Genomic DNA, 13953 nt, shown 5'->3' with positions numbered 1-13953 from the left:
GCCCTTAGACGCCTTACATTTTGGGACGGAGGGAGTATAATGGTACAAACGGCACCCAAAACTAGTGATTTTCACTTGAATCTCTCGTATATGTGGTTTACATTTATTTATAAGCCGCTTAGCGGATTGCATTACCGTATGATGGTACCCTTCTTTTCCGAGACAACTTATTTTAGAAAAGTACAATGTAGATTACTTGTGGAAAATGCTAGAAACATGGCATCATCGACAATAGTTCGTGCACTAAATTAAGTTACTTCCTCCAATCCATAATAAGTGGCAATAGTCGACATTGGAGGGCTGGTTCTTGGGTGGCCACTAGAACAAAAATATGAGTGCGTGCAATGGAATCGACGGAGGATTGAAACGAACAACCGGTGGACGAAAGGAAGCACTTTGACAAGAGGTAGTAGGATGATCACGGTGAGGTACACGATTGACACACTAGTTTTAATGGGGACTTGGAGAGGGGAAAATATTTGATCGATTTGCCTCACACTCTCTCTCACATCTATTTATCCACCTATTAAATTTTCTATCTCAAATTTAAAAAGGCAAATAATTATTAAAATAATAAAAATTGAACCCATGTTTTTTTATTTCGATAGTAATATTACAAGCCTAAAATTAGCAAATTTCAAAACCTGAATTTTGAAACACAATGAAATGTCATGATTCATATTGAAATCCAATGAAACAACATTAAAGTTTTCTAGGTGTCATAAAATTTAAAAGTTAATTTTTCAAATATTTTGAAATATATTTAATATTTTTGTTGTTGTGAAGCTCTCTTTACTAGAAACCAAAATATTGAAATTGTGATCAAATTAAACGTCTAGTTTAAAACCTAGAGCACTTTCAAGTTTTAGAACTAGTTCCTACAAAATGTTTTAAAATGAGACTGAAGTCTGAAGCTGACACAACATATTTTCGAAAAGTTTGGATAACATCCTTTTTCGATTGGGTATGGCTTCAACCATTCCTGGAGCCACGGAACTTCCCATGCATGATAGAATCGCTGCTCTATGAGGATCAGAACTAGCGAGGGTCGAGGGAAGGTGTGTGCTTTCAGGATGTAGCTTAAATCACTATTTGCACACCATGCTGAAAATGGATCATTAGGAAAATGAACCATTATGTAAAGGGTGCGACTATTTCTAAGTCGATTGAGAACAAACTTCGTTCTCAGTTAAATGATGTCTTGAAGAGTTGCAACTGATAACTAATATAAATTACAAAGCAAATCTAATGGTGTAGGACTTAACTGAGCACGAACTTAGTTCTCAGCTAGCTAAGAACTAGCAAAACCCTTATAAAAATGGATAATTACACGGTTACGGTCAGATCAAGATCCGGCATTCGGGTAGTGGGGAAAACACCATGAAATTAAAGAACAAATTAACCAACACCTCTGCTTTCTTTAGCAACCTCTGCATAGCTAAAAGAAGACAGTTTCAAATCATGCGTCCCTCAACTTCGGGCCACCTCTCTAACACCTCCTCCGTTCCCTATCCTCTCTCTCTACCATTGCATGCCCTCACGATCCATTGCCCTCCCAACCGACCCAAGCGTCGTCGTGCGCGCGCAGGGGCAGGCGATCCCGATCCGCCATTGCTGCACGGAGCTCCATCGGCTTCCGTCGCTGCTAGCCTAGAGAGATGGAGAGGATACCGATACCCATTGCGATGCTGCCGCAGAAGTCGAGCAGCTTCTCTCAGGCCACCGTCCGCGAGGAGAAGCTCGGCCGCAACCTCTCCCTGGGCGCCATCAAGCTCACCGAGCACATCGAGCGCGTCAAGAAGGATGCCGAGGATGCCGCCGCCGCCGACAAAAACAAGGAAAAGGACAAGGACGCGGCGGCGGGCAGTGGAGAGGGTGACGGCGCGGACGGGGCCGGAGACGGCGAGACGCCCGCGCCGCCGCCGCACGAGGAGCCGAGCCTCGCCGAGCTGTCGGCGGAGGTCGACGCCTTCCTCGCCAGCCGAGACGGGGACGCGCCGCTGAGCATCTCCGAGGTGACGCTCGACAGGTTCGCCTCCGCCGTAGAGGTGGAGATCGCGCAGTCGGAGGGCGACGAAGACAAGTGGGCGCCAGGGGAGGACGGCGAGCAGCCGCTGCTCCTCGCCGCAATCAGGCGCATCGCCACGCTCGCGTCCGCGCTCACCGCGTCCGGCGGAAACAATGGCGCGGAGGGTGCCGTCAGGTACACCATCGGCGTGCACCGCGTCACCGGCGTGCTCCACCGCGCCATGACGTTCGTGGAGGACGAGTTCCACGCGCTTCTCGAGGACCCCCTCGTCGCCAAGATATCCCACGCCGCCGACCCCGGCAGCGCCAGCGCCAAGGCAATGAGGCGGCCGCCATCGTTCGGGCAAGCCGCCGGCGCCGAGCAAGACCGGTGCGTCATGCCTTCCTCGGAAGGTAGCGGCGGCGGCGGAGGCGGCGGTGGCGGCGCCGAAGCGTCACAGCCGTTCCCTGCGGAGACCGTGGAGAGGCTCCGCGTCATGGTGGACGCAATGGTCGCGGTGGGCTACGAGACGGAGTGCACGCAAGTGTTCCTGGTGGCGCGGCGGAACGCGCTGGATACGACGCTGCTGAGCCTCGGGTACGAGAAGGCGAGCATCGACGACGTGGTGAAGATGGCGTGGGAGGGGCTCGAGACGGAGATCGGGACGTGGATCAAGGCGTTCCGTCACATTGTCAACGTCGGCCTGTCCGCCGAGCACGACCTCTGCGCCCGCGTCTTCACCGGCAGCAACACCCACCTCGGGCGCGACATCTTCGCGGACCTCGCACGCTGCGCCATGCTGCAGATGCTCAACTTCACGGAGGCAGTGGCCATGACCAAGCGCGCCGCCGAGAAGCTCTTCAAGGTGCTCGACATGTACGAGGCCATCCGAGACGGTGCACCCATCGTGGACGCGTACCTCTCCTCCTACGAGACCCCGGAGAACGGCGGCGAAGGCAAAAGCAACAGCGGCGCCGAGGCGCTCGCCGACCTCAAGTCGGAGCTCGTGTCCGTGCGGGCACGGCTTGGCGAATCAGCCGCCGCCATCTTCTGTGACCTAGAGAGCTCCATCCGTGCCGACGCCGGCAAACAGCCTGTCCCGGGCGGCGCGGTGCACCCGCTGACGCGGTACCTGATGAACTACCTCAAGTACGTGTGCGAGTACAAGAACACGCTGGAGCAGGTGTTCCGGGAGCACCACCGGCCGGACTCGGACGATGCCCCGGGGCACGACAGCGAGAGCAGCAACCCGTTCGCGGCGCAGCTGATGGAGGTGATGGAGCTCCTCCACGATAACCTGGAGGCCAAGTCGCGGCTGTACAAGGACCTGGCCCTGAGCAGCATCTTCCTGATGAACAACGGGCGGTACATGCTGCAGAAGATCCGGGGGTCGCCGGAGATCAACGCGGTGGTGGGCGAGGCGTGGGCGCGGAAGCGGTCGACGGACCTCCGGCAGTACCACAAGAACTACCAGCGCGAGACGTGGGGGCGCGTGCTGAACGTGCTCCGCGACGACGGCGGGATCACCGTGAAGGGGCACGTGCAGAAGACGGTGCTCAAGGAGCGGTTCAAGCAGTTCAACGCCGCCATGGACGAGATCCAGCGGACGCAGGGCGCGTGGGTGGTGAGCGACGAGCAGCTGCAGTCGGAGCTGAGGGTGTCCATCGCCGCCGTCATCGTGCCGGCGTACCGGTCGTTCCTCGGCCGCTTCGCGCAGCACTTCACCGCCGGGAGGCAGACGGAGAAGTACATCAAGCTGAGCGGAGAGGACCTGGAGGGCATCATCGAGGAGCTCTTCGAGGGCAACGCCGTGTCCATGACCAGGAGAAGAAATTAACCCAACACATCCATCCATCCATCCTCAGTTCTTACTGAAATCGGCAACAAAATGTACCTCTGTTCTTACGATTTTGCTCTGATTTTTCTTACCGCGTCGAGCAATCAATCCTCAGTCGCGGCAGACAGATAGATGTATGTATCCCTTGATCGATCCGGGCGTTGATGCGTGTTGATTAATTACATGTTTATATAGTACTTACATTCTTGATTCTTTCTGTGGCCAAACGTATTTTCTATGTGCGATGTTGCATGCATGTCTCGAGAATCCTACAGGCTCCTTGTCTGGAGTATAAAACTGCGATCTTGATGCGATCATGGAGGACTGCCACACTGACCGCTGCATATGGAGCTCACGTTGTTCTGTGCTGTATTTGGTTGACTTCCTCCTTAATGTTCATTTTCGTCATATCATAGAAATGGTCGTGCAAACCTGACGTCTCGTGCCAAGTAAATGGTTGCGCAAACAAACGTTACAAACCTAATGTTACATGAGAAACGTTGGAAATTAGCATCTCAAATCATGATCTTAAAATAGGCAGCGAAATAAGATATAAATCTTAGCATTATTGATCGTTGCCCAGTCACGAATGAAAACATATGCATCAAATATATAGAGTGACAAATAGAACAAGTCATGCTCACCTAGTGCAAGTATTAGCTGATTCATATAGGTGCATCAACAACCAAACTAGCACATACCAATCCATCTTAAATAAAATAAAACCTCTGAAATTGAGAAAAAATCATGGGCTGAAGTCACCCAGATTTTCATCTTCTATTATTATTAAATGAGAATACAATATTTTCTTCTCTAGAGAGTACTGGAGGATCCCATACATCTAGATACATGTGGATCTTGGATGCCAACAACAAAATCTGTGGCACAAGAGCTAGGGATTGGAGCAATCTCATAAAAAATGGTGAAACCACGGCTTGAGAGAGGCCAGGTAGTAGATCTAGTCTTCACAACCTTCTGGGCAGCCAGGGGCGAAGCTAGAGCCCAGCTTAATGCACAACTTACTATCGCGGAAATTTTTTGGCTAACGGGAGCATGCTCCACTAAGATTTCATGAACTTGCAAGAATTTACCTTTATTGCGTGAGTTCTCCGACTAGTCATGGCCTCGAAAAGGCAACCCTTACTTGAGCAACAATCTAGAAATGTGTCAATTGAGGCATTTTAGTCGAGAAAAATAAACCTTCTTAGCGGCATACTTTTGAATGTTAATAGCAACATCAATGTGCTAGTCTATATTTAGTAAATCAACACATTTTTCAATTAGTTGACTATGGATACTATTGACATCATCAACATGATCTTTTAGCCTCACTCTGGCTATTCCAGCTATCCCAACCATTCACAACAAATACCTCGTACCCAGCTTCCTTCTTATGGCCACGGTCCTTAATCAAGAAACAACAAATATGTTTTTTCCTTCAATTCATTGTATTCAAGCCAATTTCCATTTTCATCAAACCAATTAGGACCGAACCTTCTCCTTTCTTCCCAAACATTGAGTATGGAAAAAGCACTATCTCTTGGATACAAGTACCATTAACCAAGTACTTGCTTCTTGACATTTCTTTCAAATTAGAATGATAATGTTCTATCAACTTCTTTTTGCTAGGATCATACCGAATATCCTCTTACCAGTTTATATCTCCGAGAACATCTTGTGACGAGGGTTTTTCTTTGATAAGCTACATGTCCATACTGTACCTGTTTGATAACAAATACGTCAGAATTAATCTAAGACAAATATATGTACAACGTAAGAGCATCTCCAACAGGCGCGCTATATAGGTCGCGCTGTAAAAAAACGGCCAGTATGCAGCGCGCGGGAGGGATTCGGGCGCTCCAGCAGGCGCGGTAAACAGCGCGTCACAAAATTTTTTTTTTTTGCCGCGAGCTGTTTTGCACAATCCGGAGCGCCATATGTGACGCGTCGGCTACAGCGCGCGGCATCGCTCGTCCACGCGCGAAAAAGCCAATGGCAGGAAATCCCCCCCCCCCCCCGCGCCCGCGCCCTCATTTCCCCACCGCCCGCCGCGGCGAAATCCAGCCGCCGCCGGTCGATTCCGCCGCCGGCCCCGCTGCTGCGCGCCGCCGCGGCGTAGATCCACCTCACCCGCGCCCTCCCTCCCGGCAGCGGCGGACGCTCCGCCGCTCTGTGACGCCCGCGCCGTCGCCAGCGACGGGCAGTAGCCGGCGCTCCTCCTCCGCCTCCTCCTTCCCGGCGCCGTCGCGTTGTCCTCCGCGCCACCGTCGCCATGTCGTTGTCGTCGTCTTCGAGCTTGCTAACAACCTGGCGCGATCATGGTGCTCGCCGATTTGCTCGCAAGGTATGCACCTCCGCCGGCCGGCCTCAATTAGGATGAGATTTGTACTAGCCAATTAGCTATAATAGTTTCATATGTATGTTTGTAGAGTTCATCATACGATTCATCGGACGACGAGTTCGACCAAGAGGAAGAGGAGAACATATCGCTATGTAACATCTCAAATTTTTTAAAACAAAGAAGAAAAGGACTTTCACTTATTTCAAAAATTGGAGCCAACAAATTTTTTTGATTACTTTCTCTTATATGTTTAATAGCATACATGTGTGTGGGGTTTTTAACCTACATATTTTTTTTGAAGTATTTTGAAATGTTTCTAAACCCTAAACCCTACCCTTCTCAAATAACAAGGGGAACTTTTAAAAAGAAAATAAAATAAAAGGGTGAGGCATATGTGGGCTTATGGCCATTTCTCTAATAATGGCCTATGCCCTATTTACTTTACCCCAAATGGTGAAACCCTCCATCAACCCTACCAACATCAAATGAACCCCAAAACCATGATCTTTTGGATCAAGAAAATTCAAATCAAAAAGAAAAGAAATGCAAATTGCAAGTTGCATGTGATAATGGTCACATGTGACATTTTTAACATGTGACCCACTTTCAGCCCCTGGATTAAGAGATTTTCAAACCAAACTCTCTCAGCTCTTTGCACCTCATCCAAGACCTCATCAAGATGGACACTTTTGATGTTGACCATTTTGACCAGATCCTTTTCTATTGCTCAAAATAGTCAAGCCAAGATGCCATGTTGAAACAGATTCTAGATTCCCCCACTTTTTAGAATTTTCACAAAATCACTCCAAAATTCAAACCAATGCCACACATTGTTGCCCAACATTATATAGAGCACATTCATGAAGAATTTTGGCCAAAATTACACACAAAAGAGACCATTGCTTGTCACATATGAAGTACACATAGTTTAATTTAGAAGTACAAATCACTTTTTCAACCACTTTTCACTTTTCCACCCTCTCTCTCTTGTCCTTCTTGATAGTACACCTTGTACCCTAAAGTGCACCAATGAAGTGACCCAACATTACCATGATCACCATGCCCAAGCATGCCACCATCATTGCATGTGCCACATACACATTTTAATTTGATCCAATGTGCACACCATAGCCCTCTCCAACCATGCTCACCATGCCACATACCTTGGTCTCACCCCACTTGAGCTTGCAGCACTCCAAGACCAAGAAAAATATTGCACAAAGGACCATGCCAAGCCCATGCCATTGCCATTGACATCATCATGCCAACCCTTGTCCTCCTCCCTCTCTGGTCACCTCACCTTGTCAAATAGACTCACCTTAGACTACTGAACCTCACCATGCCAGAGTTGACTGATACGTCCCAAACGTATCTATAATTTCTTATGTTCCATGCTACTTTTATGATGATACTCACATGTTTTATACATAATTTATGTCATTATTATGCATTTTCCGGCACTAACCTATTGACGAGATGCCGAAGAGCCAGTTGCTGTTTTCTGCTGTTTTTGGTTTCAGAAATCCTACAAAGGAAATATTCTCGGAATTGGACGAAATCAACGCTCAGGGTCTTATTTTTCCACGGAGCTTTCAGAAGACCGAAGGGGTTACGAAGTGGGGCGACGAGGCGCCGCCACCATAGGGCCGCGCGGCCTGGGTGGGGCCCGCGCTGCCCTATGGTGTGGGGCCCCCGCGCCGCCTCCAACCCTGCTCTTCCGCCTACTTATAGCCTTCGTCGCGAAAACCCCTATACCGAGAACCACGATACGGAAAACCTTCCAGAGACGCCGCCGCCGCCAATCCCATCTCGGGGGATTCAGAAGATCGCCTCCGGCACCCTGCCGGAGAGGGGAATCATCTCCCGGAGGACTCCACATCACCATGACCGCCTCCGGATTGATGTGTGAGTAGTTCACCCCTGGACTATGGGTCCATAGCAGTAGCTAGATGGTTGTCTTCTCCTCATTGTGCTATCATGTTAGATCTTGTGAGCTGCCTATCATGATCAAGATCATCTATTTGTAATGCTACATGTTGTGTTTGTTGGGATCCGATGAATATGGAATACTATGTCAAGTTGATTATCAATCTATCATATATGTGTTGTTTATGTTCTTGCATGCTCTCCGTTGCTAGTAGAGGCTCTGGCCAAGTTGATACTTGTAACTCCAAGAGGGAGTATTTATGCTCGATAGTGGGTTCATGCCTCCATTGAATCCGGGACGAGTGACGTAAAGTTCTAATGTTGTGGATGTGCTCGTTGCCACTAGGGATAAAACATTAATGCTTTGTCTAAGGATATTTGTGTTGATTACGAGTACGCACCATACTTAATGCAATTGTCCGTTGTTTGCACCTTAATACTCGGAAGGGGTTCGGACGATAACCTCGAAGGTGGACTTTTTAGGCATAGATGCATGCTCGGATAGCGGTCTATGTACTTTGTCGTAATGCCCTGATTAAATCTCATAGTAGTTATCGTGATATGTATGTGCATTGTTATGCCCTCTCTATTTGTCAATTGCCCAACTGTAATTTGTTCACCCAACATGCCATTTATCTTATCGGAGAGACACCACTAGTGAACTGTGGACCCCGGTCTATTCTTTACATCTGAAATACAATCTACTGCAAACTCTATTCTTTACTGTTCTTCGCAAACAAACATCATCTTCCACACTATACATTTAATCCTTTGTTTACAGCAAGCCGGTGAGATTGACAACCTCACTGTTACATTGGGGCAAAGTACTTTGATTGTGTTGTGCAGGTTCCACGTTGGCGCCGGAATCCCTGGTGTTGCGCCGCACTACACTCCGTCACCAACAACCTTCACGTTTTCCTTGACTCCTACTGGTTCGATTGTTGGAGATATGCCCAAGAGGCAATAATAAAAGTGGTTATTATATATCTTTATGTTTATGATAAATGTTTATATACCATGCTATAATTGTATTAACCGAAACATTGATACATGTGTGATATGTAAACAACAAAGAGTCCCTAGTATGCCTCTTAACTAGCTTGTTGATTAATGGATGATTAGTTTCATAATCATGAACATTGGATGTTATTAATAACAAGGTTATATCATTGTATGAATGATGTAATGGACACACCCAATTAAGCGTAGCATAAGATCTCGTCATTAAGTTATTTGCTATAAGCTTTCAATACATAGTTACCTAGTCCTTATGACCATGAGATCATGTAAATCACTTATACCGGAAAGGTACTTTGATTACACCAAATGCCACCGCGTAAATGGGTGGTTATAAAGGTGGGATTAAGTATCCGGAAAGTATGAGTTGAGGCATATGGATCAACAAGTGGGATTTGTCCATCCCGATGACGGATAGATATACTCCGGGCCCTCTCGGTGGAATGTCGTCTAATGTCTTGCAAGCATATGAATAAGTTCATAAGTGACCACATACCACGGTACGAGTAAAGAGTACTTGTCGGAGACGAGGTTGAACAAGGTATAGAGTGATACCGAAGATCAAACCTCTGGACAAGTAAAATATCGCGTGACAAAGGGAATTGGTATTGTATGTAAATGGTTCATTCGATCACTAAAGTCATCGTTGAATATGTGGGAGCCATTATGGATCTCCGGATCCCGCTATTGGTTATTGGTCGGAGTGAGTACTCAACCATGTCCGCATAGTTCACGAACCGTAGGGTGACACACTTAAAGTTGGATGTTGAAATGGTAGTACTTGAATATGGAATGGAGTTCGAATATTTGTTCGGAGTCCCGGATGAGATCCCGGACATCACGAGGAGTTCCGGAATGGTCCGGAGAATAAGATTCATATATAGGATGTCATTTTATGTGAATTAAAATGTCGCGGAAGGTTCTATGGAAGGTTCTAGAAGGTTCTAGAAAAGTCCGGAAGAAACCACCAAGGAAGGTGGAGTCCACATGGGACTCCACCTCCATGGCCGGCCAACCCTAGTGGGGGAGGAGTCCCAAGTGGACTCCCCTTAGGGGGCCGGCCACCCCCCATATGGGAGGTGGAACTCCCACCTCTAGTGGGAGTCCTAGCTTGGCTAGGTTTCCCCTCCATTTGGAAGGTTTTTGGTTCGGGTCTTATTCGAAGACTTGGAGACCAACTCTTGGGGATCCACCTATATAATGAGGGGCCAAGGGAGGGGGCCGGCCACCCCAAGACCACAACCTGGCCGCCCCCTTGAGTGGCCGGCCACCCCCTCCCAAACCCTAGCCGCCCCCTCTCCTCCATAGCTCCCGCGTGCTTTAGCGAAGCTCCGCCGGAGTTCTCCACCGCCACCGACACCACGCCGTCGTGCTGTCGGATTCAAGAGGAGCTACTACTTCCGCTGCCCGCTGGAACGGGAGGTGGACGCCATCTTCATCAACAACCGAACGTGTGACCGAGTACGGAGGTGCTGCCCGTTCGTGGCGCCGGAACCGATCGTGATCAAGATCTTCTACGCGCTTTTGCAAGCGGCAAGTGAACGTCTACCGCAGCAACAAGAGCCTCATCTTGTAGGCTTTGGAATCTCTTCAAGGGTGAGACTCGATACCCCCTCGTTGCTACCGTCTTCTAGATTGCATCTTGGCTTGGATTGCGTGTTCGCGGTAGGAAATTTTTTGTTTTCTATGCAACGTTATCCTACAAAGTGGTATCGCAGCCGTGTCTATGCATAGATGGTTGCACGAGTAGAACACAATGGTTTTGTGGGCGTTGATGCTCTTGTTATCTTTAGTTGAGTACTTTGCATCTTTATGGCATAGTGGGATGAAGCGGCTTGGACTAACTTTACATGACCGCGTTCATGAGACTTGTTCCTCGTTCGACATGCAACTTGTATTGCATAAGAGGCTTTGCGGGTGTCCTGTCTCTCCTACTATAGTAAAGATTCAATTTACTCTTCTATTGACAACATTAGTATCAACGTTGTGGTTCATGTTCGTAGGTAGATTAGATCTATATCGAAAACCCTAAACCACGTAAAATATGCAAACCAAATTAGAGAGCGTCTAACTTGTTTTTGCAGGGTTTGGTGATGTGATATGGCCATAATGTGATGATGAATATGTATGAGATGATCATTATTGTATTGTGGCAACCGGCAGGAGCCTTATGGTTGTCTTTATATTTCATGTTGAGTAGTATTTCAAAGTAGTTGTAATAGTTGCTACATGGAGAACAATCATGAAGACGGCGCCATTGACCTTGACGCTACGCCGACGATGATGGAGATCATGCCCGAAGATGATGGAGATCATGTCCGTGCTTTGGAGATGAAGATCAAAGGCGCAAAGACAAAAGGGCCATATCATATCACATATGAACTCGCATGTGATGTTAATCCTTTTATGCATCTTATTTTGCTTAGATCGCGACGGTAGCATTATAAGATGATCCCTCACTAAAATCTCAAGATAATAAAGTGTTCATCCTTAGTAGCACCGTTGCCAAGACTTGTCGTTTCGAAGCATCTCGTGATGATCGGGTGTGATAGAATCAACAAGTGCATACAACGGGTGCAAGCCGTTTTGCACATGCGGATACTAAGGTGGCCTTGACGAGCCTAGCATGTACGGACATGGTCTCGGAACACGTGATACCGAAAGGTAGAGCATGAATCATATGATTGATATGATGAACACTTTGAGTGTTCGCCATTGAAATTACACCTTGTCTCGTGATGATCGGACTATGGTGTGGTGGATTTGGTTCGTGTGATCACTAAGACAATGCGAGGGATATTGTTTTGAGTGGGAGTTCACCTAGATTTTTAATTATGTTGAATTAAAATTTGAACTCAATTTGTCATAAACTTAGTCTAAACTATTGCAAATATATGTTGTAGAGATGGCGTCCCCAATCAATTTTAACCAGTTCCTAGAGAAAGAAAAGCTTAAGAGCAACGGTAGCAACTTCACCGACCGGTTCCGTCATGTGAGGATCTTCCTCTCCGGCGGAAATCCGCAATATGTGCTTGATGCACCGCTAGGTGACCCTCCCGCGAAACTGAAACCGATGAAGTAAAAGCTGTTTACGAGACTCGGAAAACTCTGTACTCTCAAGTTTAGTGTGCCATCCTGTGCAGTCTGGAATCCGATCTTCAAAAACGTTTTGAGCACCACGATCCTCATGAGTTAATGAATGAGCTGAAAGCTATTTTTGAGACTCATGCGGCCGTGGAATGCTATGAAGCATCGAAACATTTCTTCAGCTGTATGATGGAAGAAGGCAGCTCCATTAGTGAGCACATGCTCGCCATGACCGGGCATGCGAAGAAACTTAGTGACTTGGGAATAGTGATTCCTAACAGACTGGGGATTAATCGTGTCCTTCAATCACTGCCACCAAGTTACAAGAACTTTGTGATGAACTACAATATGCAGAACATGAACAAGGAGTTACCTGAACTTTTTGGCATGCTAAAAGTCTGCTGAGATTGAGATCAAGAAAGAGCACCAAGTGTTGATGGTCAACAAGACCACCAGCTTCAAGAAACAGGGCAAGTCTAAGGGAAAATTCAAGAAGGGTGGCAAGAAAGCTGCCACGCCTCCTATGAAACCTAAGAACGGCCCTAAGCCCGATGCTCGAGTGCTATTATCGCAAGGAGAAGGGACACCGGAAGCGTAATTTCTCCAAGTATTTGGCGGATCCGAAGAGCGGCCTTGTCAAGAAGAAGAAAGAAGGTATATCCGATATACATGTTATAGATGTTTATCTCACTCGGTTCTCGTTCTAGTACCCGGGTATTTGATACTCGGTTCGGTTGCTCATATTTGTAACTCGAAACAGGAACTAAGGAATAAACGAAGACTACTGAAAGATGAAGTGACGATGCGCGTTGGAAACGGATCCAAAGTCGATGTGATCAATGTCGGCACACTTCCTCTACATCTACCTTCGGGATTAGTTTTAAGCCTAAATAATTGTTATTTTGTACCCGCGTTGAGCATGAACATTATATCTGGATCTTGTTTAATGCAAGACGGTTATTCATTCAAGTCTGAGAATAATGGTTGTTCTATTTTTATGAATAATATCTTTTATGGTCGAGCACCCGAAAAGAATGGCTTATTTCGTTAGATCTCGATAGTAGTGATACGCATATACATAACATTGATGCTAAGCGAATTAAATTGAATGATAATTCTACTTATATGTGGCAATCGTCGTCTTGGTCATATTGGAGTGAAGCGCATGAAGAAACTCCATACTGATGGATTACTTGAATCACTTGACTTTGAGTCACTTGATAGATGCGAAGCATGTCTAATGGGAAAAATGACTAAGACTCCATTTTCGGGTATGATGGAGCGAGCTACCGACTTATTGGAAATCATACATACCGATGTATGCGGACCAATGAGCATAGCATCGCGCGGTGGTTATCGTTATGTTCTAACCTTCACAGATGATCTGAGTAGATATGGGTATATCTATTTCATGAAACATAAATCCGAAACTTTCGAGAAGTTTAAGGAATTCCAAAGTGAAGTGGAAAATCAACGTAACAAGAAGATTAAATTTATGCGATCTGATCGTGGAGGTGAATATCTGAGTTATGAGTTTGGCATGCATTTAAAGAAATGCGGAATACTTTCACAATTGACACCGCCGGGAACACCACAACGAAACGGTGTGTCCGAATGTCGTAATTGAACTCTCTTAGATATGGTTCGTTCTATGATCACTACAAGAAAAGTTCTGATAGACAACGTCTCAAAATCGTCCGCTAAGGGGTATTTTTCGTCGCCCATGGGCCTAACCCG

The 13953-nt window shown here is 47.0% G+C and overlaps 1 protein-coding gene across 1 annotated transcript; it reads left to right on the top strand.

The window, feature by feature from the left end:
• The first annotated feature begins 1658 nt into the window (after positions 1–1658).
• On the top strand, positions 1659–3845 carry LOC124696715. Its single transcript, XM_047229400.1, has 2 exons — positions 1659–2705; positions 3102–3845. The coding sequence occupies exons 1-2, from the start codon at positions 1659–1661 to the stop codon at positions 3843–3845; spliced, it is 1791 nt and encodes a 596-aa protein (XP_047085356.1).
• The last annotated feature ends 10108 nt before the right edge of the window (positions 3846–13953 follow it).

The sequence above is a fragment of the Lolium rigidum genome, chromosome 3 (assembly GCF_022539505.1).
Source record: "Lolium rigidum isolate FL_2022 chromosome 3, APGP_CSIRO_Lrig_0.1, whole genome shotgun sequence".
Lineage (NCBI taxonomy): Eukaryota > Viridiplantae > Streptophyta > Magnoliopsida > Poales > Poaceae > Lolium > Lolium rigidum.
This window is presented reverse-complemented; position numbering and strand designations above follow the sequence as displayed.

What these genes read in the sequence shown, in the direction of transcription:
- LOC124696715 (XM_047229400.1), top strand. Translation starts at nt 1,659, where the DNA reads ATGGAGAGGATACCGATACCCATTGCGATGCTGCCGCAGAAGTCGAGC. An exon ending in CGTTCCGTCACATTGTCAAC is followed by an intron (nt 2,706 to 3,101) that starts GTCGGCCTGTCC and finishes GCCGGCAAACAG; the next exon opens with CCTGTCCCGGGCGGCGCGGT.